This window comes from Bos indicus x Bos taurus, chromosome 12 (genome assembly GCF_003369695.1).
Source record: "Bos indicus x Bos taurus breed Angus x Brahman F1 hybrid chromosome 12, Bos_hybrid_MaternalHap_v2.0, whole genome shotgun sequence".
Classification (NCBI taxonomy): Eukaryota; Metazoa; Chordata; class Mammalia; order Artiodactyla; family Bovidae; genus Bos; species Bos indicus x Bos taurus.
Window position 1 is genome coordinate 31,756,755 of NC_040087.1, and position 27,688 is coordinate 31,784,442.

The 27,688-nt window shown below is 44.0% G+C and overlaps 1 protein-coding gene across 2 annotated transcripts in view; it reads left to right on the forward strand.

The window, feature by feature from the left end:
• FLT3 (fms related tyrosine kinase 3) overlaps positions 1 to 27,099 on the forward strand; it is a 69,937-nt gene extending 42,838 nt beyond the window's left edge. For both annotated transcript variants that reach the window (XM_027557519.1, XM_027557518.1), the window contains exons 10-24: positions 4,300 to 4,403; positions 5,376 to 5,484; positions 5,747 to 5,925; positions 7,422 to 7,528; positions 7,622 to 7,754; positions 7,837 to 7,941; positions 12,278 to 12,388; positions 14,085 to 14,238; positions 16,009 to 16,091; positions 17,672 to 17,799; positions 21,025 to 21,147; positions 23,758 to 23,869; positions 24,179 to 24,278; positions 24,705 to 24,810; positions 26,544 to 27,099. In XM_027557519.1, the coding sequence (XP_027413320.1) occupies positions 4,300 to 4,403; positions 5,376 to 5,484; positions 5,747 to 5,925; positions 7,422 to 7,528; positions 7,622 to 7,754; positions 7,837 to 7,941; positions 12,278 to 12,388; positions 14,085 to 14,238; positions 16,009 to 16,091; positions 17,672 to 17,799; positions 21,025 to 21,147; positions 23,758 to 23,869; positions 24,179 to 24,278; positions 24,705 to 24,810; positions 26,544 to 26,666 (1,777 nt within the window). In that variant the 3' untranslated portion in view covers positions 26,667 to 27,099. The remainder of the gene's footprint in view (positions 1 to 4,299; positions 4,404 to 5,375; positions 5,485 to 5,746; positions 5,926 to 7,421; positions 7,529 to 7,621; positions 7,755 to 7,836; positions 7,942 to 12,277; positions 12,389 to 14,084; positions 14,239 to 16,008; positions 16,092 to 17,671; positions 17,800 to 21,024; positions 21,148 to 23,757; positions 23,870 to 24,178; positions 24,279 to 24,704; positions 24,811 to 26,543) is intronic.
• Positions 27,100 to 27,688: the final 589 nt, after the last annotated feature.

Genomic DNA, 27,688 nt, shown 5'->3' on the forward strand with positions numbered 1-27,688 from the left:
TTGTGTCATTTTTTTTAATTGTGCCGTTTGTCACCCAATTTTTCCCTTTAAAATATCATCTTTTGCTTTGTTAATAAGTGTACTATTATTTACGTGATCACTTTTATGGCTACATGGCATTCCACTTTTCAGAAGATTTTATTTTGACTAACTCCTTGATGGGCATTTACTTAAGTTTTTTTTTTCTTTGCGTCTTTGTTTTAATGTGACTTTCTGACAAGGTATACCCCAGAATAAAGCTTCTAAATATCTTTTTTATTCAAAATGATTTCCAGACTTAATAAGCCTCATAGTAATGATGATCTAACGCATTTATCATGTTTACTATGTGCTAGGCATAATAATCGGAGAAAGTGATGGCACCCCACTCCTGTACTCTTGCCTGGAAAATCCCATGGACGGAGGAGCCTGGTAGGCTGCAGTCCATGGGGTCTCGAACAGTTGGACATGACTAGCGACTTCACTTTCACTTTTCACTTTCATGCATTGGAGAAGGAAATGGCAACCCACTCCAGTGTTCTTGCCTGGAGAATCCCAGGGACGGTGGAGCCTGGTGGGCTGCTGTCTATGGGGTTGCACAGAGTCGGACACGACTGAAGCGACACAGCAGCAGCAGCAGCAGCAAGCATAATCATTGGAGAAAGAAATGGTAACCCATTCCAGTATTCTTGCCTGGAAAATCCCACGGACAGAGGAGCCTGGTGGACTACAGTCCATGAGGTTGCAAAGAGGCAGACACAACTTAGCGACTGAACAACAACTAGGCACTATTATAAGCAGTTTATGCAAAACTGCTTTAATAAAAATTTAACAAAAACTACTCTAACAACCATATAAGTTGTTAGATATACCTTCATTTTGCAGATAAGGAAATCAGAACAGAGAGTTTCAGTGACTTGTCCAAAGTCACACCACTGGATAATAGCGGTGTGCATTAGTCACTCAGTCACACTCGACTCTTTGTTACCCCATGGATTAGAGCCCACCAGTCTCCTCTGTCCATGGGATTTTCCAGGCAGGAATACTGGAGTGGGGTTGCCATTCCCTTCTCCAGAGAATCTTCCCGACCCAGGGATGGAACCTGGGTCTCCTGCATTTCAGGCAGATCCTTTACTGGCGGAGCCACCAGGGAAGCCCGGGTGATAGCAGAGTCAAAGCCTGTGTTTGTAACCATCACTCTGGTACTGCCTCTGGACACCAGTTCATTTCAAATGTTCAAGATTCTCACACCCAGTGTGTGAGAGAACAAACATACAGGTGTGTGCTTTGCTTATTTAGAAATAAAAGTGTGCCTCCTTTTGAAGTTTGCCATGCTTCACTATTGGGGATTTTTCTTGATTTAAAATGTTTTGAAATTTTTCTTTTATTATATTTTGGCCATGAGGCATGTGTCATCTTAGGTTCCCCACCCAGGGATCGAACCCACGCCCCCTGCATTGGAAGCATGGAGTTTTCACCACTGGACTGCCAGGGAAGTGCCCACTATTGGGTTTTTAATGATTATATTTCCCCAGGATTCTGGGCTGCCCTGAAATAAAAGCGAGCTTAGTATTATGTAGAGTGACATAAAATCAGCAGCATCTCTCCCACCCCTGTGTCTGACCCTGGACAGAAACATGTGTGGACCGGGTTCAATTTCAGCCAGACTGTGCCCGCTCCACACCCCGCTGTCTGAGTGGGCAGGGTCTCCTGATGGGGCCTCCCTCAGTGCCACGTGGAGTCCCTCAGTCTTGCCAGCCCCCAACTCTCCGGTTTCAGAAGCTCTCAGCTTCCCCAACCTGCACTTTATTATTCCCTGTCCTCCAGTTTGTCTTTCATCATCCCTTGCTCTTTGAACAAAGCCTTCTTTCTAGTGAAATTACTCCCTGCGCTGCTGGAAATACTTGTGACTTCTCAACTCCTCCCCTCTGGCTGCTAAATGAAAACTGAAAATCACCTGCATTTTGCTCATAACAGAGGAGAAATCCCTTCTCATTTATACTGAGAATACATCTTAGTCACCAAAGGTGTTTCACCATGAACTCGTCTCCTGATCTCCCATCTCCTGCCTGCTGGCCATTTTCAGAAAAGTCCCAGGAAAAGAGGAAGTTTTGAAACTCCCTGGTCCTAACTGCTTAGTCCTCCTGGAGTTTCCAGGGGAGGGTCAGCACTGCAGTCGTTGCCCTTAAAGGGGTCAACGGCCATAAATAGGACAAGTGGACAAGCGGTTGAGGAGGACCTGAATATTCAGTTTTTTGTCCGGGCTGTTTCTGTGACCAGTTTCCTGCCTGGAAGAGCGAGAACGTTTCAGATACTATCTCATCTGTCCATGGCAAGTCAGGCTCCATTCAGACAGCACAAGAGACTTAGGAGGGAAACCGTTCAACAAAAGATTTCTGAGACTTCCCTGGCAGTCCAGTGGTTAAGACTCTGCACTTCCAATGTTTGATCCCTGGTGGGGGAACTAGGATCCCACATGCCAAGTGGTGCAGCCGAAGAAAAAATAAAAACAATGCAGTCTCCACTTAAAAAAAAAAAGACAAACCAGATTGCTTTGGTCTATGCAATTATCAATTGTTGTACTGGTCATTTCTTTATCAAATTGAATGATGCTTTTAGCATGGTCCCTGGCCAACCAGTCTGGCTTCTTTTTAAATCTCTTGTTCCTTTTCAGAGTCTTTGGCTATTGTCCAGTGAGACTTACATTTTCCCTTGTGGACATACATCTTTCTCTTAAACCCTGCCTTCCTAAAGTCTGGGAGTGCATGTAGTGTTGCTTACTTTTCTCCCTTAAAGTTATAATTTGGCTTTCCCCCCATCTTTCTGTCATTTTCTACTGCAGCAACCATTTCCTTCTCGTTGTCCCGAAGTAGGTCAAGATAAGAAAGTCCCCTTTCTGCCTCTTCAGCCTTCTTTTTAACGAGGCAAACAAAAAGCATGTTAGATGCTCACTTGGTAGGAAATGGAATCTCCCATCACTGTCCACAGTCAGAATTACCTTTGAGCTTCCAAGTTAAGGTTGCAGAACGTTGGCGTCAGGTAAACTGGTGCTCAGAAGCTGCTCTGTCGGTTGCTAGGCGGGTGGTTCGACTCAGGAATCAGCTGGGATTCTGGTCTCTCCTTCGTCTTCACATCTGGTCCAGCACCTGCTGCCCCTCGTGGTCCTGGTGCCTCTTGAGTTGGCTGTTTCCGCTCCCTCCCCGTTTTCCCTGCCTTCGACAACACTCCTCTTTTCACACTCTGAGCTCTCAAGTCTGACCTTTTACTTGTCTCCCACGACTTCCCACATTGCACTGTAGCTGCACATTTACCTGTCTGCCTTTGAACACTTCGTTCTGTGAGAACAGAAATCTGATTTTTCTGACTGACTGTTGTATTCTGAATTCCTCCCACAAACAGCCTGTGCCATTGATGGGAGAATGAATGAGTGAATCCATGAATGAATGAAGGACTTGCTGCGTATTTGAACAACTACTTCCAGACTTCCCTCCCATACACTTTCCTGCTGCATTTCCCTCTCAACTGAAATACTGTTCATCACTTTCCTCTCCTGCTTAGGAGTCCACAGCATCCTCTCCCTGCTTTCTCCATCAGGTCTAAATAATTAGGTTGTTTTCCAGGGTCCCTGATCAGTTGGCCTAACTTGATCCCCTGTACGATGTACCTGGTAGGTATAACAGGTAATCCCCAATACCAGATACCTGGTAGGTAAGATGGATGAGCACTCCAAGAAGATACTAGAGCCTGCTGAGACCACCCAGAGATTTCTGGACAAACTCAGTGGATCTGAGCCCTCGTCACTGTTAATTGCTATGGGAGTCAAGGGCTGGTCATAGGTCCTGCCGTGGACCAACTTCAGAGAGCTGTCCTTTCAGAAGGTTGAGGGGTCATGGGCTCTGCCACCCGCCAAGGTTTTTCCATGTTTCTGGGAAGTCAGACTAGTCTGGAATGGATGTAACCGTAGTGGCTGGAACCTTCTTGTTTCTCTTAGGAGCCCCAGCCTGGATCAGTGCTTCTCAACCTTTAATGTGCATGTGAATCACAAGGAAATCATCTTAAAATGCAGACTCTCAGTAGGTGTGTGTGTGGGGGTGGAGGGGGATTGGGACTTTGTATTTCTAACAAATTCCCAGATAGTATCGAGGCTGATGCTGCCTGTTTATGGACCACGCTTTGAGTAGCAAGTGAAGACACCTCCTGTCCACTGAGCTTGAGAAACTGAAGTGTCTCCAGGGAGACTCTTCCCAAGCACACCATCACTCATTTCAGCATCTCCTCAAAGAATCTGGCTAAGTCTGTCTTTAACTCTTTTTCCAACAGCATATCTAAGTTTTGCAACCATAAACACCAGCCAGGACAGTATATCTTCCATGCAGAAAATGATGACGCCCAGTTCACAAAAGAGTTCACACTGAATATAAGAAGTAAGTGAAGAGGGTGGGGTGAATGGAGAGAGTAGCATGGAGGCATACATTACCATATTAAATTAGATGGCCAGGGGGACTTGCTATATAAGGCAGGGAGCTCAAATTGGGGCTCTGTGACCACCTCCAGGGATGGGACGGGGTGGGAGATGCGAGGAGGGTCAAGGGGAAGGGGATGTACATATACCTATGGCTGATTCATGCTGATGTATGGCAGAAACCAACGCAATATTGTGAAGCAATTATCCTCCGGTTAAAAATAAATCAATCAAAATTAAAAAAGAAGTGAAGTAGTCAAGAAATTTTATTTCACTCTTGTGACTCCTTAATCATGTATTAACTCGGACCAGAAAGAGCTAAGCAATGGCTTAGGGAAGGAGTGTGATGAAACTGTGTTGACCTGTGGAAGTGTTCTGAAATTGTACTTTCATATCTCCTGGCTCTGTTGACACACAGACCTCTTTCTGGGCTCATCCTTTTAAGTTAAGATGCTGAGTCCATGTCCTTTCTGAAGGGGCTTTAGTGTGTCACTTTATTGGTTTTAGTACTTTGAAAGATCATGTTAAGAAAAGGCCAAAAGTCATACTACCTGCCATTTAGTTGTTTTAATAGTTTTTGTTCCTTTGGTCTATGAAAAGAGGAGAGTACCTTTCGTTGGACTTTTTCTGCAGATGCTTCTCCTGAAGCTAAGACTCATTTTAGGCTGAGCAAGTAGATAGAGTCTACACCTGCGTTCTCTCCAGGAAGGGTCTAGTGTTGGCCAGGGGGTGCTCCCCAGAGAGGTGGCAGGGCTGCCTGCACCGAAGGTGACGTGACAAGGGGAAAGGACCCCCTCTTTGAGTCCTGCCTGAGACACCCTCCAAGAAGCACAACTGCTTACAGTGCACGGGCAGCCTCTATAAACCTGACTTGGAAAGCCTTTCTGAAAAGTGCATTACTCCATGAGCTTGTTTTTCCTCTTGTTTTCTACAGGGAAACCTCAAGTGCTGGCTGAGGCATCTGCAAGTCAGGCTTCTTGCTCCTCTGATGGGTACCCTATACCATCTTGGACCTGGAAGAAGTGCTCAGACAAGTCCCCCAAGTAATGAGGACCTTGGCCTCTCTTGTGTTAGAAGAACATGAAACTCTCTCTGACATACTGACGCTTTCTCGTGAATTCAGTTTAAGAAGAAACGCTAGAGCATTTCAAATGCTTACCTTCCTAGTCGACCATAATTCTCAATGATCAGATTGTTTCTGATAACCTATAATAGATGTGTCTCTTACAGACCCCATTAGAGAAACCCTCACTTCTAATCTGATGACAGCCACGCCCCTCTGACTTCTCTGCCATTTCTTTTCAGCTGCACAGAAGAAATCACAGAAGGAATTTGGAATAAAAAGGCCAACAGGAAAGTGTTTGGACAGTGGATATCGAGCAGCACGCTGAACATGAGTGAGGCTGTCAAAGGGTTCCTGGTGAAGTGTTGTGCCTATAACGCCCTCGGCACGTCCTGTGAGACAATCCTTCTGAGCTCACCAGGTAGACAGCAATCACTATTGAAACATGCCACCTTCAAGAATTCCCCACTAGAAGTTAAGCCCTGTCTTTGGCTTTTATTTGGGGGAGTTTTACAGGAGTGTGCAGATTCAGTGTGTGAGATGAGAAGGCTTTTTGAGTCAGGCAGGAATCCCCAGTGAATATACATGTTCTGTAGTTTAAGGGCAGAGTGACTTCTACTGATGTTACTGTAACTCATGAATTCAGGTAATGTGGGTAGAACCCCAAACTCCTGGTATAGTGGGCATCTACCCTGACAACCCTGGTGGCTCAGTGGTAAGGAATCTGCCTGCCAAGCAGGAGTCTCAAATTTGATCCCTTGATCAAAAAGATCCCCTGGAGAAGGAAATGGCAAACCTCCAGGTTCTTGCCTGGAGAATCCCATGGACAGAGGAGCCTGGTGGGTTACAGTCCCTGAGGTCGCAAAGAGTCCGACGCAACTTAGCGACTGAACAACAGCAACAACAAACAGAGATCCAGATCCAGGGAGACAGATTTAGTAATTTGGAGTCTTTACCTCTTTCCCTTTCAGTTAATCTCCTTATTTGCCTTTTAGCCTGCTATTTTATCATTTTTGGTTTGATATTTAGAGCCCTCTGAAATTAAGCAATTCTGAAACCTGGCCGCCTACACTAATGGTTTAGAATCACCAGCATCCCCAAACTAACTTCCCCACATTCATATGACAGCTTCATTGTGGGAACACAAGTTTCTTTTTTTTTTTCAAATTGAGGTATAGTTGATTTACAATGTTGTTGTGTTAGTCTTGGGTGTACAGCAAAGTGATGCAGTTTTATATGTGTATTCTTTTTCAAATTCTTTTCCATTATAGTTTATTACAAAATACAGAATATGTTGATAGTTCCCTTTGCTGTATAGTGGGACTGTGTTGTTTGTCTACTTTATGTATAGTAGAAAAACATTCTTGATTCAGTCACACGTGTGACTTTGCAGATTCTTTTCCATTATAGTTTATTACAAGGTATTAAATATAGTCCCCTGTGCTATATACTAGGACTGTGTTGTTTATCTATTTTATATATGGTAGACAGACTTCTTCTTTTTTTTTTTTTTTCTAATCTGGCTTGACTATCCTGTGGGTTTAAATAGGTGTAATCCTTAAAACCCCTAGTAAATGATTTTTTACACTGGGCTCAGAGGGACTCCCCTGACCGACCAGTGGTTAAGACTCTGTGCATCAATGCAGGGGGCATGGGTTCCAACCCTGGTCAGGGGACTAAGATCCCACATGCCAGAGGGTGTGGCCAAATAAATAAAATGGGTTCAGAATCATCTAAAATTTTCTGGGAGGGAAGTGTTCTTTATATGAACATGGCCTGATTTTTCTGTGGGCTTCTGTGCATAGAGGGCTTGTAAGCATCACAAATAACAGCCCCTCAGACAGGATGTGAGAGATTGCAGCGAGCCTGCGATCTCCGGGTTCTCACCCACTGCTCCGGGATGCTCTTCTGTTGCAGGGCCCTTCCCTTCCATCCAGGACAACATCTCATTCTATGCGACAATTGGCCTCTGTCTTCCCTTCATTGCCGTTTTAACCATGCTGATTTGTCACAAGTACAAAAAGGTAAAAGCAAAGGTTTAAAAAAAAAAGCTGTCACTGTGTCCCATATCTAAAGAATGCCCTGTGGCTAACTGACTCATTATTTCCTCTCGGAAGCAATTTCGTTACGAAAGCCAGCTGCAGATGGTGCAGGTGACCGGCTCTCTGGATAACGAGTACTTGTACATTGACTTCAGAGAATATGAGTATGATCTCAAATGGGAGTTTCCAAGAGAAAACTTAGAATTTGGTAAGAATTGGATGTTTCACCTGTTTCCTTCCTGTGGGAAAATCCTCAGCGAACGCTCACTCACTCACCACGTGTCTTGCAGGGAAGGTCCTGGGGTCGGGTGCTTTTGGAAAAGTGATGAATGCGACCGCCTACGGAATTAGTAAGACAGGGGTCTCCATCCAGGTTGCAGTCAAGATGCTGAAAGGTACAGAGACGCGCCAAGAGGGGAGGTGCCGCCTGCCACCTCCTCTTTTCCATCATGGTTATGGGTACTGCTTGCCCAGCTTCAAAGCTTAAAAGGGAGTGAGTTGGGGTTGGTGTCCACTAAGTCATGAATATAGAACTCAAGTCCACCTCTTCTTCCTCTCCTCTGTCTGCTTAGGTGCTTTTCAGCTTTGGGGTTACCGTTGCTACAGGCAGCTGTGTGTCTTACATGGTGACATGGGCGCCGGGTAGAAGAGGGAATCGGTGCCTTCTGTATCCCCACTCGTTTCTCACCCCTCCCTCCCAACATCCTTTGTGAGCATCATTCACTTAGCAAGAGTGCCCCCAGCTGGCTCTAAGTGATCATGAGCCCACCCTCCACTGCCTCCACCATGAACTAAGTCTAATGGGCATTTTTCTGTCCTCATGTTGCTTCAATTTTCAGCACCAGTTGGCACGATCGACGGTTCCCTCCACCTTTATGTGCTCTCTTCCTTCAGTTTCCATGGCGCTGTATTCTTCTGGTTTCCTCCCACCCTCTGACTGCTGCACTGTCCTTGGCTGCTCCCTCATCTTCTCATCCATCTCTCACGTGGAGTTCCTGAAGGCTTACTCAGGGTCCCACTTTCCTTTCCACTCCTCATACTCAAGGGCTGTCTCAGCTCGCCCATGACCTCATCCCGTGTACCAATGGTTCTCACGATTGCATCTCCCTGCTAAGCTTTGGGTTATGTCCACATGCCTGAATGTCTCCAGGGTCCCTCAAAGACAGCCTATCCAAAGTGGACTCTTCCAACCCTGGCCCTTGGTTGATACTCCCTCTCTCACCGGTTGGTTATAAGTACCAGTGACTGGCCACGGGCCACAGGGACCTGGGACTGACTCATCCTAGAAACCATCCTCATTGTAACTATTCCTATCAGGCTTCCTGCAGGTGCCTCTTGAGTCCATCCTCTTTTCTCTTAACCCCTGTTACTGCCTGTCTCTTCTGAATGGATGCACCAGCCTTCGAAGAAGCTACTCTATATGCACTCTAACCTCCTTCTGGATTCTGAAGCCCAAGTGATGCTTCTGAAATGCAAAGCTGGTCACATAATTTTCCTACTTAACCTTCCCAGTTGCTTTCATCTTGCACAGTCCACACAGCCCAGCACGACGTGGCTGCAGCTCGCCTCTGCCCTCGCAGCTCTCAGTTCCTCTGGAGTGACGTGCTCTTCCCGCCTCAGGGCCTTTGCACATCCATCCTTCCCCTTCCCCTTTCACGGCGTCACCGCCTGCTCCTCCTGTAGATCTCAGCTCAGATACCACTTCCTCTGGGAAGCCGTTCTCACGCCCCAGATGAGCTCAAGTTCCTTGCTAGATGCTATAGCCTAGCTCCCTCTGGGCTTTTCCCTCCCATAAAATTGATCACAACTATAATTACATGGCTGTTCAGTTATTTAACTAGTGTGTTAGCTGCCCCCGTAGTCTGCAAGCCTCATAAGGGCAGATCTGTATATTTTGGATGCTGTCCTCTATCTCTTTCTTTTTCTTTTTTTAAATTTCATTGGAGTGTAGTTGCTTTGAGGTTTCCTGGGGTAAAAAATCCATCTGCCAATGCAGGAGACGCAAGAGACGTGGGTTTGATCCCTGGGTTGGGAAGATACCCTGGAGTATAGGAAATGGCAACCTGCTCCAGTATTCTTACCTGGAGAATTTCATGGACAGAAGGAGCTGGTGGGCTACAGTCCATGAGGTTGCAAAAAAGTCAGACACAACTGAGCGCACACTCACACGTAGTTGCTTTGCAATGCTGTGTTAGTTTCTGCTGTACAACAAAGTGAGTCAGTTACACATATACGTATATTTCCTCTTTTTTAGATTTCCTTCCCATTTAGGTCACCATAGAGCATTATGTCGAGTTCCCTGTGCTCTACAGTAGGTTCTCATTAGTTATCTATTTTATACATAGTATCAACAGTGTATATATTTCAATCCCAGTCTCTCAGTTCATCCTACTCCGCCACCCCTTGGTATCTATAAGCTTGTTCTCTGTGTCTGCTTTGCAAATAAATTCACCTGTACCATTTTCCTAGGTTTCACATATAAGTGATATTGTATGGTATTTGTTTTTCTCTTTGTGACTTACTTCACTGTTTGACTGTCTCTAGATCTGTCCGTGTCTCTGCAAACGACACAGTCTCATGCCTTTTCATGGCCGAGTAATATTCCATTGTACCTCATCTTCTTTCTCCATTCCTCTGTTGATGGGCATTTAGGTTGCTTTCATGTGGTCCTCTTTCTTGATCTTGGCCCATCCAGTGACTTCAGGACTTCTTCCTCATCCTTCCCATTCTGAGTTCACTTGGTTAACTCCTGTTTTCCCTCAGGTCTCGGCATAAACGTTTAGTATCCCCTTCCCCACCCTCCCCAAGTCTGAGTTAGGTGTCCCTCTTGTGTGGGGCAGCATGCCACATTCATTTTCCATGTGGCATTTGTTTTTTTATTTTTACTGAAGTATAATTTATACTGAAGTATGATTTATAGTGCTGTATTAGTTTCTGCTATACAGCAAAGTGACTCAGTTGTACATATGTGTACATTATTTTTTATATTCTTTTCCGTGATGTTTTATCACAGGATATTGAATTTAATTCCCTCTGCTATACAGTAGGACCTTGTTGCTTGTCCATCCTATAGATAATAATTTGCATCTGCTAACCTCAAACTCCCAGTCCACCTCTCCCCCCACGCCCCTCCTCCTTGGCAACCACAAGTCTGTTCTTTATGTCTGTGAGTCTGCTTCTGTTTCATCAATAGATTCGCTCGTCCCATATGGCATTTAATGACACTATGTTCATTTACTTGTCTCCCCTTTCAGGGGGGCTCGGAGCTCCAGGAAGACAGGGGCTGTGTCTTTCTACTATTTATTCCCCCCAAGTCCTGGCACATTGCCTCCTACCCAATAGGCATTCAATAAATACTTGTTGAATGAATGAATGAAAGTCAGGTAGTGGTATATGAAAGTGCTTTGAAAAAGTTAGGGTCGTTGTAAAGTATGTCCTTTGGGTCATGAGGAACAGGACATGGACACCCGAAAGGCACGAATCCTTGTACAACGTGAGGCAGCAGGAGATGGGACGCAGAGTGGGTCCCGATGTCACTCCTAGGCCAAGGAGTTGGAAATCCAGATGCTCCTGAGAGCTCACACAAGTCAAAGTAGATGTACTGAAACTCTGGAAAAGCCGCACAAAGGCTAGCATCTTCCAGGATGAAACAATGACACCCAGAAATAGCCAATCAAATCTCCACTGAATGTAAAGAAACAGAGGGGTGGGTGCCTGGAGGGCAAGATCCTGAGACCCTGCCCTGGCCTCTAGGGCTCCAGCAGCCTCCTGGCAGCGGCTGGTGTCCTGACTACCTGGGCACATTGGCCTCAATAACAGGAAATCTTTAAATTCACCAATAAGTACCTCCATGCCACATTTCTAAGCAAGATGCCAAGTAAAATTTGCTAAACTATCTAGCCTTACTCCAGGGGAAGTAGTAGATACATTCTAGCCTAGTCAGCAGGTCCTCATTAACAAGTAAGGAGTTTCTTGAGAACTTGGTCGGTGAGAATTGGTCCTCCCTGACCTTCTCTCCAGGTTTCCCAGGTAGCTCAGCAGTAAAGAATCTGCCTGCCAATGCAGGAGACGTGGGTTGGCGGGTTCAATCCCTGGGTGGGGAAAACCCCCAAAGAAGGAAATAGCAACCCACTCCAATATCCTTGGCTGGAAAATCCCATGGACAGAGTAACCTGGAGGGCTACAGTCCATAGAGTCACAAAGAGTCAGAGCCACCTTAGCAACTGAGCACTCAGGCAGCTTGCATGACCTCCTGACCATTGGATTCCTGACAAATTTAAGGTTCTAGATCTGAGGATCACAGGCTGGAACCCTCACTAGCATTCCCATCTTGTCACTCTATGACTTCAACAAACCAAGAGTCAAAAAAAAAAAAAAAAAAAAGCATGCTTCTCCCTTCAGCATATTCATTAACTTCTACTGTGGAGGAAAGTCATGTGTTATTATTTTTTTTCTTTTCTTGTTTAAGGGTCAATTCTAAAGGTTTTTATGTTGCATGCAGAGTAAAGTCCAGTAGAAAAAGCACATTATTTGATTCAACTTTCATGCTGCAATCTTTGAAATTCTGCCTTAAAACATAGTGCATTACTATTCAAAATGTTTGTATTATTGAATGTATTTTAAAACTCTTATGCAAATCTTCTCTGAACAGAGGAAGATTTTAATTTATCAAATAATCTAAAATACCTATTTTACTTCCATTTTTCATTTGTGATGCCCTGCCATTGACAGAAAAAGCAGACAGCTCGGAGAGAGAGGCTCTCATGTCTGAACTCAAAATGATGACCCACCTGGGCAGCCACGAGAATATTGTGAATCTCCTGGGGGCGTGCACCCTGTCAGGTAACCGGTTCCCACTCAGATCACCTAGAAGATTTTAGCCTGGAGACAAAGATGGTGTTTGTTGTCCTGTTTCTCTCCTTTTCTCAGTCACAGTGTGGGCCCCCAAACCCAAGTGGGATTAGACATACAGTGCTTCAGGGTTAAATGCATCAGTGTAGACAATGCCAGTCTTCACTGGGCAATGTCATGGAATTCTAACTTACTTAAAAGGAATTCCCTGGCTATCTAGTGATCAGGGGCCTTCCCTGGTGGCTCAGTGGTGAAGAATCCGCCTGCAGTGGAGGAGACACGGGTTCTATCCCTGGGTCAAGAAGATCCCCTGGAACAGGAAATGGCAACCCGCTCCAGTATTCCTGCCTGGTGAATCCCATGGACAGAGGAGCCTGGTGGGCTACAGTCCATGGGTTCGCAAAGATTGGGACATGACTTAGGCACTGAACCATCACCACCACCAGTGGTTAGGACATGGCATGTTCACTGCCGTGTCCAGGGTTCAATTCCTGGTCAGGGAACTAAGACTCTGCAAGCCTCGTGGCGTGACATGGCAAAAAAGTTAAATTAAAAAAAATAATAATAACAACATCGCAAGCACATTTTGTGTTTCTCTACCTGCCCAGGAGGTGCTTCTCCCTGGCTGCAGAGCTTGGCCACTGCCCCAACTGGGCTGCTTTAAATAAGTACAGCCATGGAGGGCCTTCAAACTCTATTCTCCGAGAATCCAGTGGAGCCCACGCTCTGATTCTCTCCCTTCTGCCTGGAATTGCCCGAACCCTGTGCCCAAACGTCACTCCTTTGGGGTCAGCCAGCCAGAAATAAGGAGAAAATGGATTTAAGAGGTGCATGCGTGCTAAGTCACTTTAGTCAGGTCTTTGCAACCCCATGCACTGCAGCCCGCCAGGCTCCTCTGTCCATGGGATCTCCAGGCAAGAATTACTGGAGTGGGTTGCTGTGCCATCCTCCAGGGGATCTTCCCGACCCAGGGATCAAACCTGCATCTCTTGCTGTCTCCTGCATTAGCAGGCAGATTCTTTACCACTAGCAGCACCTCGGAAGCCCTTTAAGAGGTGACTAGGGATATATTCGGAGAAGGCAATGGCACCCCACTCCAGTACTTTTGCCTAGAAAATCCCATGGACGGAGGAGGCTGGTAGGCTGCAGTCCATGGGGTCGCTAGAGTCGGACACGACTGAGCGACTTCACTTTCACTTTTCACTTTCATGCATTGGTGAAGGAAATGGCAACCCACTCCAGTGTTCTTGCCTGGAGAATCCCAGGGACGGGAAGTCTGGTGGGCTGCCCTTTATGGGGTCGCACAGAGTTGGACACAACTGAAGCAATGCAGCAACAGCAGCAGCAGGGATATATTTCTCCCTCCTCAGGCAAACCACAAATCAGCATATATTTACCAAGTGGTCCCAGTGCAGGCAGCATATTATTATCCATTGTAAACTGGAGAATCCTGGGGGCCAGTGGTTATTGGCTGAGCCAAAGTGGAAGGCAAGAAGAGACAGCTTTCCAAAGAATCTGGACAAAAAACTGAAATTGACTTTAAAGTCCAAGATGAGATAGGTTCGGAGAGAATTGTCTTCCCACCTCTCCCCACCAAGTTCTCATAGAGTGAGGTTTCTGCTACACAGATGTCTAAAAAAACTATGTGGTGTCTGTATACCTGGAATTAAAACCGTCACTATTTCAGGACCAATTTACTTGATTTTTGAATACTGTTGCTACGGCGACCTTCTCAACTATCTAAGAAGTAAAAGAGAAAAATTTCACAGGACGTGGACGGAGATTTTCAAGGAACATAATTTCAGTTTTTATCCCACTTTCCAATCACACCCTAATTCCAGGTAAGAGACTTAAAATAATACATTACAGAGCAGACAAAGTATGATGGTTAAATGCACCCCACCAGCCAGTTTCTAAGGGCCACTGTCCAGCACAGTGTGGTCTGTGTGTTTGAAGACCTAGGAGGGTCATTTATCTTTGCCATAGTTTCCCTGCTGATATGAACAATGAGGTTTCCCCTGTCCTACAGTACAGACACTGTAGCTGAACCAGTGATTTCAGCCCACTTGCACAATCACATCCTAGACATATATTCAGTTTTAGGAAAGGTGAGTAATTCAATCTGTCAGGCCTCCTGATTGACATATGGATATTGGTAGGAAGAGAGAGCGCCTTTCCCAAAGTCCCTGTTATATTCCTAGAAAGTAGTGCAGGTCCTGGGAGTATTGCACAAAAGAGCTCTAAAGTCATAAAATGGATCTTGAAAAATTAGGGTGGATTGATTGGCATAACGATGGGAGCAAAATAAAGTCGGGGTGATGTTCATCTCTGTGCTCTGCCATCCATTGGGCTCCTGAGTGGTTCGTGGTCCCCACAGGCTGTATGTAGGTTTGGCAGAATGCTCATCCTCATCCTTGGAAATTTCTTGCTGATTACTTGAATGTTGTAGCTCAGTAACACCCTTCTCAGAGTGAATTCACAGGCGCTCTGACAGAATGGTCCTCAATCCCTAGTGCATTTCTATTTCCCTCCTACATGAAAGCTGTCCCTTTTTCTAGAGGTGGACTTGTTAAAGACTTTTAACTTTATGGGGGGATGTATGGAGGGTGCGTTAGAGATTCCTTGTTTCCTTGGCATGTATGTTTCAGCACATGCCTCTGGCCTTCTAGTGCTGAGACAGACTAACATCCTGAAGCCGGGGACCCCATGGAGACCCCAGGTGTGTCTTTGTGCAGCTGTCCTTGACGATTCACACCAATCTTCCCTTCTGTGTTCCTTTCTCAGTTCATATTCTTAGACCAAGAGGATTCTGTAATGTCATCTGTGTTCTAGAACAGAGTCATGTGTGACCAACACTCTGGTTAGTGACAACTGTGGTGGTCAACTCAGCACCTTCAATTCATTCCAGTCACTGGATATTAAAAACACAAAGCAATTACTTTTGGAATATTTGTGGTCTGAAATCATTAAACCATTTTGTAAAGATATGGATATTGTAATTAGAGTAAACTCTTATGCTGGAAAAAATGGAATCATTGTATATCATGCATACAGAATTCCTCAGTGAAGAGTTCTATGTTATACATAACAGAGATTCTCAGTGTTACTACTTGTTAATTTCACAGGGAAAGGAAATGAGCTTTACAAAGGCCAACTTGGAAAAAAAAAAAAAAAAACCATGATGAAACACTTAAAGTTCTCTATAGAAGATTTGCATGGCATGGACTTTTTATAGGGAAAGTCACACTCCTTATTAGCTTCGTGATTTCAGCAAATCATATTTATCTCATCCAGCCTAATTTCTCTTTTATGAAATGTGGCTTTGACACCCAGCTTGTAGGCTTGTGGGAAGAACTGAGTGAGGTCCTCTTTGAACCAGAAGATTCCAAACAGAGAATGGGAATCACTCTTAACCTAGTTTGATGGCCAAGCTCAATTACACAGATGTTTTTAATGTCCACATACAAGAAAAGGACAGGTTGATGCTATGCTTTTAATTTAAAACCCCACTTGTAATTGGAATTCATTTCTTTGATGAATTGTATATTTTAAAATAAAATCTCTACTCAAAAGAACATAAATAATGATGTAACTTTTCTTTTTTTAAATAGTATGCCAGGTTCAAGAGAAGTTCAAATACACCCGGACTCAGATCCTATCTCAGGGTTCAATGGGAATTCATTTCAGTCTGAAGGTAATATTTTATTCTAAACAGCGCTTACAAATAGAAACAGATGCAAAAGTTCTGTGTTTACTATTATATTTTTTAAAGGTGTGTAAATGCGAAAGCATGTTTTTCTTTGCTAACATCATCTGTAGACTTCATTAATGCATGTTTGCCCTAAAGGTAGTAAAAAACCGTCAATGTATGTATTATGAATTTTATGTCAATGTTTCAGCTAATAAACATGAAGGGCTATTTTATTTGATCAGTCAGGTTAGTCTTTTTAAAAGTCATAAATTTATTAGAGCCACTTATTACCTAGTAAGTGGAAGTAATGATGAGTTCTGGAGTCAGATGGAAGTCAGGTTAACCCCCGGGTTCCCCCAATTTCTGGCGGGATGACTTTGAACAGCTGAGCCACAGTTTTCTCATGTGTAAAAGGGGGCTAATCAAACTTTCCTCATTGGACTCTTAGAAGGATTGACCGGAAGAACATTAAATGCACAAACAGTTCATAATATGTGGTAGATAACTGGTCGTTCTTTTCCTGACATGGCAGAACTACCTAGTGCAAAAGAAGGGCATCTGGGACTTCCCTGGCGGTCCAGAGGGTAAGACTTTGTGCTTCCAATGCAGGGGGCCTGAGTTCCATCCCTGGTCGGAGAACTAAGATCCCCCAAGCCATGTGGCGCCACCAAAAAAAAAAAAAGAAGAGCACCTGAGACCTCTGATTCATCACCCAAGAGCTGGAGAATTCACTCCTCTAATCAAAGAGACTCTTTAGGTGACTCTGCCTAGGCTGCATGTATGCGGATGCATGCATGCTCAGTCGTGTCGGACTCTCTGCGACCCCATGGACTCTAGCCCCCTAGGCTCTTCTGTCCACAGAATTATCCTGCCAAGAATACTGGAATGGGTTGCCACTTGTCTTCCAGGAGATCTGGAAGTCCCAGATGCTTTTCTTTTGCACTAGGTATTTTTGCCATGTAGGGAAAAGAAAGACCAATTATCTACTACATTTTATGAACTGTCTGTGCCTTTAATGTTCTTCCAGTCAATCCTTCTAAGAGTCCAGTGAGGAAAGTTTGATTAACCCCCTTTTACACATGAGAAAACTGTGGCTCAGCTGTTCAAAGTCATTCAGCCAAAAAGTGGGGATCAAACCGATGTCTCCTGTATTGGCAGGAGGATTCTTCACCACTGAGCTGCCTGGGAAGCCTCCTAGGCTTCACAGTACTCTGCATAAATAAGTTAATCCTGGGGCCACCAGAAAGATGATGTAACAGCTCCATTTGTACACGAGGTGCTCACAGAAATTTATAAAGTAACTTTTTTTTTAAGTATGGCTAATGTACAATATTATATAAGTTACAATATATATTGTACAGATGTACAACATGGTGCTTCACAATTTTTAAAGGTTCTGCTCCATGTATATTCATTATAGACTATCAGCTATATTTCTTGTGTTGTGCAATTTATCCTTGTAGCTTATTTTATACATAATAGTTTGTACTTCTAAATCCCCTCCCCTTATCTCGCCCTTCCCCCCTTCCATAAGGCAGCTTCTTTGCATTTTGGCAAAAATGAGCACCAGTTCTATTTTACAGATGAAATTGAATACGAAAACCAAAAAAGGCTGGAGGAAGAAGAAGACCTGAATGTACTGACCTTTGAAGATCTCCTTTGCTTTGCATATCAAGTGGCCAAAGGAATGGAATTTCTGGAATTTAAGTCGGTAAGCTCCTTTTTAAAGGCAAAACTCACAACAACAACAAAAAGATAATTTGGAAGAAGAGGTGCTGGTTGGGTTTTTTTTTTTTTCTTGTTTATTTTAACTTGCAGCCCTTCAAGTCTGTCTTTCCCTCCTGTGCACTGTTGGAGTCACCTAAGATGTTACTGGGGCTCTTGGCTAATTGTAGTATAAAGGTCCAGGATCCCTTATTCCATGATGGCTATCCCAGCCCTTTCAGGCTGCCCAAAGTCCCCGAAACTTCCAGACAGGAGGTCCTCAGGAATCCCACCTCAATGCCACGTATAGTCATATAGTCGTGGATAAGACAGTCACTTCAGGTTGTTCAGCCTGTGTCCTGCATTTGACCCAGGGGATGGGTGGAGGTTCAGATTCTGGGGGCACTGTTGGCCAGGCAGGCCACCCTGGCCACCTGTGTCTGCTATGAGAGCCTACTAATCCACTGGGGCTGCTACACAGACACCTCAGAGCCTCCTCATTCCAGGGACTCTACCCTAATTTTGCATTTTTTCTGTAATACTCTTTCAGTCCTGCCCTTTCTCTGACGCGTCACATGTCTGCTGCCTGTAAGCCGACTTCAGCCACTTGTCTGGCTGCTTCCTCTCCTGTTTTCTTACCGTCTTACTTTCTCTTTATTTCCCCAATTTCTTCCTCCCCCACTACCTTTTCCTTTAGTGTCTCCTAGTCTCTCCCTCCCTCTCCTCCATGCCCCTTTGCACTCTCCCCTTTTCTCCCTGAATTTGAAGAGAATAATTTCAACTTTTATCTTTCTTTCTTTCTTTTTTAAATAATGTGCTCTCTCAGGGACTTCCCTGGTGGCCCAGTGGTTAAGACTCCACACTTCCACCACAGGGGATTCACGTTTGATTCCTGGTTGGGGAACTAATCCCACATGCCAGGTGGAGTGGCCAAAAAATTTCATAAATAAATAAATGAAAATTTTTTAAATGTGCTGTCTCTAATATAATGTATTACGTCGACTATATCCCAGGTTTAAGAAAAAGATGAACCTGGAATAAATCAGTAGCTTTGAAGGACAGGAAAAATTCCTATTCACAAGAACAACCAAACTATGAAACAGGTTGAGATAAACAAGAAACATGTAAGATCTACATGAAGAAACCTGTGAAACTTGGTTAAAGGGCAAAAAGGGAGACCTGAATAATGAGTTCTATTTTGTTCATAGAGGAGAGATTCTATGTTTAAAAGTCAGTTCTCTCCAGATTAATTCCAGTTAACCCCAATTAGAATCCCAATTTTTTTTTTTTTCTTTTGTGGATGTTGGGTTGGCCCAAAAGTTCGTTCGGGTTTTTTCCATAGGACGTAAAGGAAAAATCCAAATAGACATTTTGGCCAACCCAATCAATATGTTGATGTCTCTGCTTTGCTTTTCCAACGTTGGGCATCCCTGCTCTATAGTTAAAAGAATGCTGTCTCCTAATCCTTCCCCACCCCTCATCCCGGGACATATTCCTCTCCTGTCTTCACAGCGTGCTGCTGAGTCAGTCCCTTTCTCACCTCTGCATCTGCAATAGCGCTTTCACCAGTTTCTTTACACACGCTGATGGCATCTCCCTAGATGGTCCAGCCCGGTTGCTGGACCTGTTGTGGGACCCGGTTGCCTGTTGTTAGGTAAATATTCAAACTACTCACCATTGGAGGTCAAGGGGCACTGCCTTTTACCGCCGCCCCCCCCCCCCACCTCCCCGGGCTTGTTTTAATAAGAATGTTCGCAGCACATCTGCTTTTTTGGAACTCTCTCCCCTGTTTTCCCTCTAGGCTCCCCTGTTTTCCCTCTGAGTCACCGTCACTCTCTTCCCTTGTTTCCTCCCTACTTCTCTGGCTGCCCCTGGGTTTCCTCCGAGGCTGCGTGAATCCATCCTGCATTGCCTGCTGACCGGTGCCAGGCACCATGACAGGTGCCAAGATACAAAGGCAGGTCTTATCTCTGATGGGGAGAAAAAGAAAAGCAGAGATGCTACTAGATTGAGATGAATGCTATGCTCAGTTAAGTTCTGGGAACCCAGGGGAGAAACAGGCATGTCAGACCCAAGGGTGGAGAGGCCGTGTAGAAAAGATTTTCTGAACAGAGTTCGTGCTGGGGCTGGCAGAGATTTTATTTTGTAATATTTTGGAGGAAAAAAAGTTTCTTTTTTAGTAGTTGTGGCTCCCAGGCTCTAGAGTACAGGCTCAATAGTTGTGACACAGGGGCTTAGTTGCTCCCAGATCAGGGATCGAACCTGTGTCCCCTGCATTGGCAGGTGGATTCTTTTTTTTTTTTTTTTTTTACTTATTTGGGTGTGCCAGCTCTTGGTTGTGATAAGCGGCATCTTTGATACAGCATGCAAGATATTTAGTTGCAGCACGTGGGATCTAGTTCCCTGACCAGGGATCGAACTTGGGCCCCCTGCATTGGGAGCATGGAGTTTTAGCCACTGGACAACCAGGAAAGTCCCGGCAGGCAGATTCTTTACCATTGAGCCACCAGGGAAGCCCAGGGCTGCTTCTCATTCCAGTTCAGTCAACCTTTCCAAACTTCTAGTATTTTTCCCGAATTTTTAAAAATATATTATGCCATTTTATTGTCAAAGCTATTTTCCATTCCAGTCAGGAGAAACATGCTTGTCTCTGCCAGAAGCTCCTGCACTCTTTTTGGAGCCCAGCAGAGGCTGGGCTGCTGTGTCTCTCATTTACAGCCAGACACGCACCTGGTTTGCTTGACCTGCTTTCTCAGAACCTGGCCCCTTGGCCTCTGGGAATGTTCCCCAAGGAGCACCAGTAGCTGCAGCCACAACAGCTGACTTGTGCAAACACCGTGTTACCCATTGTGATGATTGCTCAGGACTCAGTAAAGAGAAGATGTCTCTATGATCTGCCCTGCCATCATCTGTAACTCCTGTGGGCTTAGTTGCTCAGCCGTGTCCGACTCTTTGCTACCCCGTGGACTGCAGCCCACCAGGCTTCTCTGTCCATGGGATTGTCCAGGCAAGAATACTGGAGTGGGTTGCCATTTCCTCCTCCAGGGGATCTTCCCAACCCGCAGATCGAACCCACGTCTCCTGCAGCTCTTGCATTGCAGGCAGATTCTTTACCATCTGAGCCACCAGCGAAGCCCTCTGTAACTCCTACTGAACTTGAAACGATAGGAAAGATTGTCCTCTGTGAAAACATACAACCGGGTAAATCACACTCCCATCTCGTTCTTTCTAGTGTCTTCACAGAGACCTGGCAGCCAGGAATGTCCTGGTGACCCACGGGAAAGTGGCGAAGATCGCTGATTTTGGGCTGGCTCGGGATATTATGAGTGATTCCAACTACGTCATCAGGGGAAATGTGAGATTCCTGTTTCTTATGTAGTTTTATCCTGTTTGGGGGGGAGTTTTATTTTACTTAATATAATTTTATTCTTTTTTATTGAAATATGATGGAAAAGAATATGAAAAAGAATGTATATATACACATATGTATATGCATAACTGAACCACTTTGCTGTACAGCAGTAACACATTACAGTTATTGAAATATAGTAGAATTATAATGTGTTACTGCTGTACAGCAAAGTGACTCAGTTATGCATATATATATATGTATATAAATGCATTCTTTTTCATATTCTTTTCCATCATGATTTATCACAAGTATAGTTCCCTGTGCTCTACATTTTGTTTTGTCATTGCTAATCTAAATATCTGCACTCACAGTAGTGCATTTGTGATTTATGATAACTTCAGAAAACTTCCTCCCAGCAGTCTACTTCCTTATGCTTCCAAGGTTTTTCTGCAGCATCAGGGACTATTCCATCTGTAACAAAAGTTGAACAAAATAGCATCACACCTATCAATTAGGGCCTTGGAGTGCAGTCTATACTTAAAAAAAAAATCTTGTTACTTGTGCTCGTTTCATTTCCTTTAGCTATTAAGTGACTATTGTGTTATACTTTCGATCATGAGAATAGGTAATCATTACAAGACAGCATTTACAATACAACATATAAATTAAACATTAAATATACATTTTTAAAAGGCATAGTATTTAAATCAAATGTTAGTTGCCGAATATTTGTCATCCTGTTACTGTTATGCAAGGAGACCTAAAACATCAGTGATGTTTAAGTTTGTGTCTGATTTGCGACCCCCATGAAATGAGGCCCACCAGGCTCTTCTGTCCATTGGGATTTTCCAGGCAAGGAAACTGGAGTGGGTTCCCATTTCCTCTTCCAGGGGATCTTCCCAACACAGGGACTGAACCCTCAGGCGGTTCAATTCTCCTGCAGGCAGGTTCTTTACCACAGACTCACCTGGGAAGCCATAACATTACTGAATCTGCTTGTTTAAAAAAAAAACTGAGGATATGTGTGTTACTTATAAGAGAACTCCTAAAAGTACTCCTAAAAGATGATAAAATGGTGTATAGCTGAACGAATATGGTTTTTAAGAGTTACAATACCTGGATTTCAGCTCCTCTTCTTTCTGGCTATTCATTTTTATGATTTCTATCTGCTTTATTGTCCCTACTCTTGAAGTAAGAATAATAACAACAAATGCTGGTATTGTGGTTACCGGGTGCTAAGTGCTATTCTAAGTATTCCAGGTATTGACTCAGTCCTCAAAGTACCCGTCTGTGGTTGAGAAACGTCACCTGCTGAATATTGCACCGCACACGGGTTAGATCGTGAATGGTCTAAGCCACACAGTCTGTGCACAACCACAGTGATTCAGTGTTTCCCATGAGGATTACTCACTACCTCGTAGTGCTGTGGGAATAAACTAACAAAACCAGCAGGGAAGAAAGTGTCTGTGGAGGGGAAACATACAATAAAGGTTACAAATCAAATTAAACTGTGTTCCCACTAGAATCAGACACTCAGCTGAGTTTGGATCTCTGCCTCCCTTATTGTAGCTGCAGTCATAAATAGGATGAACTAATGGCTTTAAAGTCCTCAACCTCCTAGCTGGTGGTTTCTTAAGCAGGAAAGCCAATTCCATTTGGAACCACAATTAATTCCTTTAATGAGTCAAAAGAACCAGACTGGCCAGCTTGATTCTCCCAGCTCATCCTTTTGAAAAGAATTTAAAACAGGGTTTCTTTCTCGAGCTTTGCTTTTACTTGGCAGATTAAACGTGCTCAGTGAAGGGTTCTCAATCCATGAAATGGAGAATTCTTCAAAACTCTCAGCCCCAGGAACCTATCTGTCCCTGTGTCTTGATTCTAATCTGAGGCTACACACATTTGAAACTGCTATCAAGCCACTGGGAGTGACTAAAGCCACAGACGCCAACTGGTGTCATTTCTGCAAGCCCCGTGTCATGTGTGCCCTCACCACATTCCTGTGGATGAGATTTCCACTAAGATTCTTCCAAGAAATGCTTTGACAAAATATTCCACTAATTCACCGGCATCCGCTTACCTATGGGGAAGTGACTGGCTGCTCCTCACTGCGGGGAGGGGGGGGGGGGATCGGGGAGGGAAAGTCTACTGGAAACCTACCAACCCCAAATGCAAGCTTGAGTTTTAAAGAAATCAAAAGTTTTTTTGTCTAAGGCTAATGTGTTACAGTATTAATCTGACAGTGAGAAACGTCCCCTTGGGAAATAAGATTTTCTCAGGGAAGCAGTAAGAGTGCCCTTAGGGAGAGAATGGACTTCCCTGGTGGCTCAGACGGTAAAGAATTGCCTGCAATGCTGGAGATGTAGGTTCAATCTCTGGATCAGGAAGATCCCCTGGAGGCAGGCATGGCAAAACCCATTCCAGTATTCTTGCCTGGAGAGTGCCATGGACAGAGGAGCCTGGCGGGCTACAGTCCATGGGGTTGCAAAGAGTCAGACTGGCCAGAGCGACTAACACTAGGGAGAAAACAAAGGTGATCATCTCACTAACTGGAGGAAAGAAGGGATGTTTATTCGTGGAAAATTCACCACCAACCTCTGCTTGGGTTTTATTCAGGCCCGTCTGCCTGTGAAGTGGATGGCCCCTGAAAGTTTGTTTGAGGGCATCTACACAATTAAAAGCGATGTCTGGTCGTATGGAATATTACTCTGGGAAATATTCTCGCTTGGTAAGACTTGCAGTTCCCTGGGCTTCTGCATTCTGTGCCCTCTGCACCCCTCCCCCACTCCTATTTCAAAGGGTGGAGGAAACGCCCCTTCCCAGAGCTCCCCCCAGTCTTAACTTCTGTTGCAGCCTGAGCCCCTTTATGTTTATCGCTGGTGTCTGTCTGTCTGTCCTATAACCTGCTCTCAAGCAGGACCATGGCTTCTGCCAGGAGCCCAGCACCTCACAGTGCTGGTCCAGGAAGCGAGGATCTGTGTGTCTGCTGATTGAATAAATGATAAAGAAATGGTCATACGCCCTCCTGTTTTTCCAGGTGTCAATCCTTACCCTGGGATTCCCGCTGATGCTAACTTCTACAAACTCATCCAGAGTGGGTTCAAGATGGACCAGCCATTTTATGCCACGGAAGAAATGTAAGTACAGGTTAGGCTGAGAAGTGGCTGAAATCGGAAATGTACAGTCTGTCTAGCCCCCAGCCCATGAGAAAAAAAGTAAAACTCCTTAGCATGAAGTTCCCATGGTTCCTCTTAAGAAAAGAAAAAGAAATTCTTCCCTTTGGTTTCAGGAATTTCTGAACACAACTGAACCTTTTCCTGGGTTTCAGTTTTTACTTGAGGGACCCTTCTCCTGAATTCTGGTCCACACTGTATTTGTCCAAAGGCATCATCTAACTTGTCCTTTCTGATATGAGTTCTGAGTCTAGGACAGTACTTGCCTCAGGACAAACACGCCATAAATAAGTCGGTCCGCAGTAATAAATGGTGCTTTGTTAAGTGGAAAGTCACCCATTTTGCTTCATTCAGATCTCCTGTCTTGCTCCTGTTCTGTTGTCTTTGCAGATACTTTATAATGCAATCCTGCTGGGCTTTTGACTCCAGGAAACGACCATCCTTCCCTAACCTGACTTCATTTTTAGGGTGTCAGCTGGCAGATGCAGAAGAAGCGGTAGGTAGCAGTACAGTATTTCATAAAGAACTCCGTCACTCAGAACTCTCGTGGCTGATTTGCTAATCACTAAATTTAGTTACCAAGCTGCCTTCCTCATCGCAATTGGTCTTGATCACTCCTTAAAAGTTATATGGGGTTAGATATACTTATGGACAAGTGTTTTAAGGGGAAAAAATTTTAAAATGGCTTTTCCTGAAAATGTCAATCAATTGATTAAGAAGTTAAGTGCTTTTACGTGACCAGTGCAGAGGACAAGACCAGAAAATAGAACGTAATCCCTATCTTCAGAAGGTACTGAGCTTTCCTAACTCGACAGCAAGCCTTCACATGGAATAATGTACAACTCAATCAGGTAAGAAAGAGCACAGGCCTGGAGTTCTGGGAGCCCGGGCCTCCCAGATGGTTCAGTGGTAAAGAATCTGCCTGCCAATGCAGGAGACACAGGTTCCAGCCCTGAGTCGGGAAGATCACCTAGAGCAGGAAACGGCAACCCACTGCAGTATTCTTGCCTGGGAAATCCCATGGACAGAGGAGCCTGGTGGGCTACAGTCCATGGAGTCGCAAAAGAGTCAGACATGACTTAGCAACTAAACAACAATTTATCCCAAAGACAGACAAGGTCATGTGTGCACTTTTCCGTTGGTCGGCTATGACCAGTTCATCAAAAGCTTAATTATGGTACATGAGTACTGTGAAACCCTAGGCTGCCATTAAAAAGATGAGAAGTGCCCATGTGTAGTAAATAGTGAAAAGATGTAACACATGTAACATAGGAAGGACATATTAGTAGTTCTTAACAAGGATCTACAACAGACTCTGCTGTCCGAGCCTCCTGAGACAAAATTGTGTTTGAACAGCTATCTACTGTAACGGTGATTTCAGCTTTTTTTTTTGTCCATGTATCTGTCTATATTGCTTAGGAGGCCAAAGGAGAAAGGGGTGGCAGAGAATGAGATGGTTAGATAGCATCACCGACTCAATGGACATGAGTCTAAGCAAACTCGTAGAGATAGTGAAGGACAGGGAAGCCTGGTGTGCTGCAGTCCATGGGTTCACAAAGAGTCAGACACAACTTAGCGACTGGCCAACGATTGCTTAGTTTATCTATATGAATGTGTATTAATGTTACAGAGAGACAAAAAAGTGGAGCTGTTTTCATTTGGACAAAAATTTTAAAGTCACTAAACTCCCAAGTGAAAACCAAGAAATCTGTTCTCTGTATTTATTGTATAAAGAACAGATCTCTTTGGGGGACTTTTTCTTTTTTTTTTAATTTATTTTATTTGAAATATAGCTGATTTACAATGCTGGGTTAATTTCTGCTGTACAGCAAAGTGATTGAGGTATACACATATATGCATTCTTCTTCGTTTTCTTTTCCATTATGGCTTAATCATAGGATGTTGAATACAGGGCCCCGTGCTGTACAAGTAGGACCTTGTTGCTTTACACAAATGGCCTTTCTGTTTTATGGTTTTTCTGCATGGCGTTAGCATTTCTAGATTGAGATTCTATATCTAAGAGAAGAAGCAATAATGAAATAAAATATTTGACTATGACTTGATTTCTCCCTTAATAAAAGGACCGCATTTGCTTTGTCCATTAATATATAGACTATCCTCTATGATCTATATGTAATAAAAGCAAGTAACAATTTGCACTGTAGACGTGTGACTCGGCAGTCTTAGTCATTAGGTGGTGATGTGTGTCCATCTCTTTCCCACACACAGATGTATCAGAACATGGATGGCCGTGTTTCAGAGCGTCCTTCTGTTTACCAAAACAGGCGACCTTACAGCAGAGAGGTGGACTTGGGGCTACCCTCTCCTCAGGTTCACAGTGAAGATTCCTAGAGAAACGATTTAGTCTTAAGGACCTCATCCCCCCTGCCTACCTTAAACAGGCTGTGTAGATTACCAAAATAAGATTAATTTCATCACTAAGTGAAAATATATTCTCAACTGCTGCTTTGCTGGACTTTTCTCTAGAAGCTCTCTGTATTTACTCTTGTTTCCAAAGGGACTTTTGTAAAATCCAGTCATCCTTTGCACAAGGCAAGAAGAGCTGATAACGTTACCGAAGCATCTACCTTCATCCAAAGGCCTTCCCAGGCTGGCTTGAGTGAAAATTGTCTACCTGAAGTATAGTATACTCTTGTAAATACAGAAGACAAAAGCATTTTGCTAAGGAAAAGCTAATATGATTTTTTAAATCTGTTTTAAAATAATATGTAACTTTTTCAGCTATTTAGTGATATATTTTATGAATGGAAATAAAATTTCTACTATAGAAATGTTCATTATTGAGTTGTTTACATGGCAGATTTAGAGTGAGAGTTAATGGGAGTCCTGAACCTCTGAAACCCTGTGAGATATGTTGCTTGTGCCTGTGTGTATTTTCCTTTGAAGAAGGCTGATTCCTTCATCAGATTTTTGAAAGGCTCCATGACTCCTGCCCCTAGACTGGGTGAAGAACAGCTGATGGTCATGAGCTTTACAAAAAAAGGTGTCATACACTGTAGACTTCCAGAGCCTACTTCCTTTTAGAAACAAGAACACAAAACAACATAATGCTGAGATTCACTCATGATGTTACACGGAGTTGTGATTATACAATTAACACTATTTACTCATTTTCACATGATGACATTTGAAGTTTTTAGGGCTTGGGTGGGGTCATGGCTTCACAGATAAAAAATTCCTCATGCTATTATCCTTAATAACATAACTTTTGTATGTACCAACTATGATATTGAAAAGGCAATCTTTTCTTAGGGAGGATGGCATTTATTTTATCTTTTAACCTTATTTTGTTGAAGTATAGTGATGAGAAGGTGATGGCACCCGACTGCAGTACTCTTGTCTGGAAAATCCCA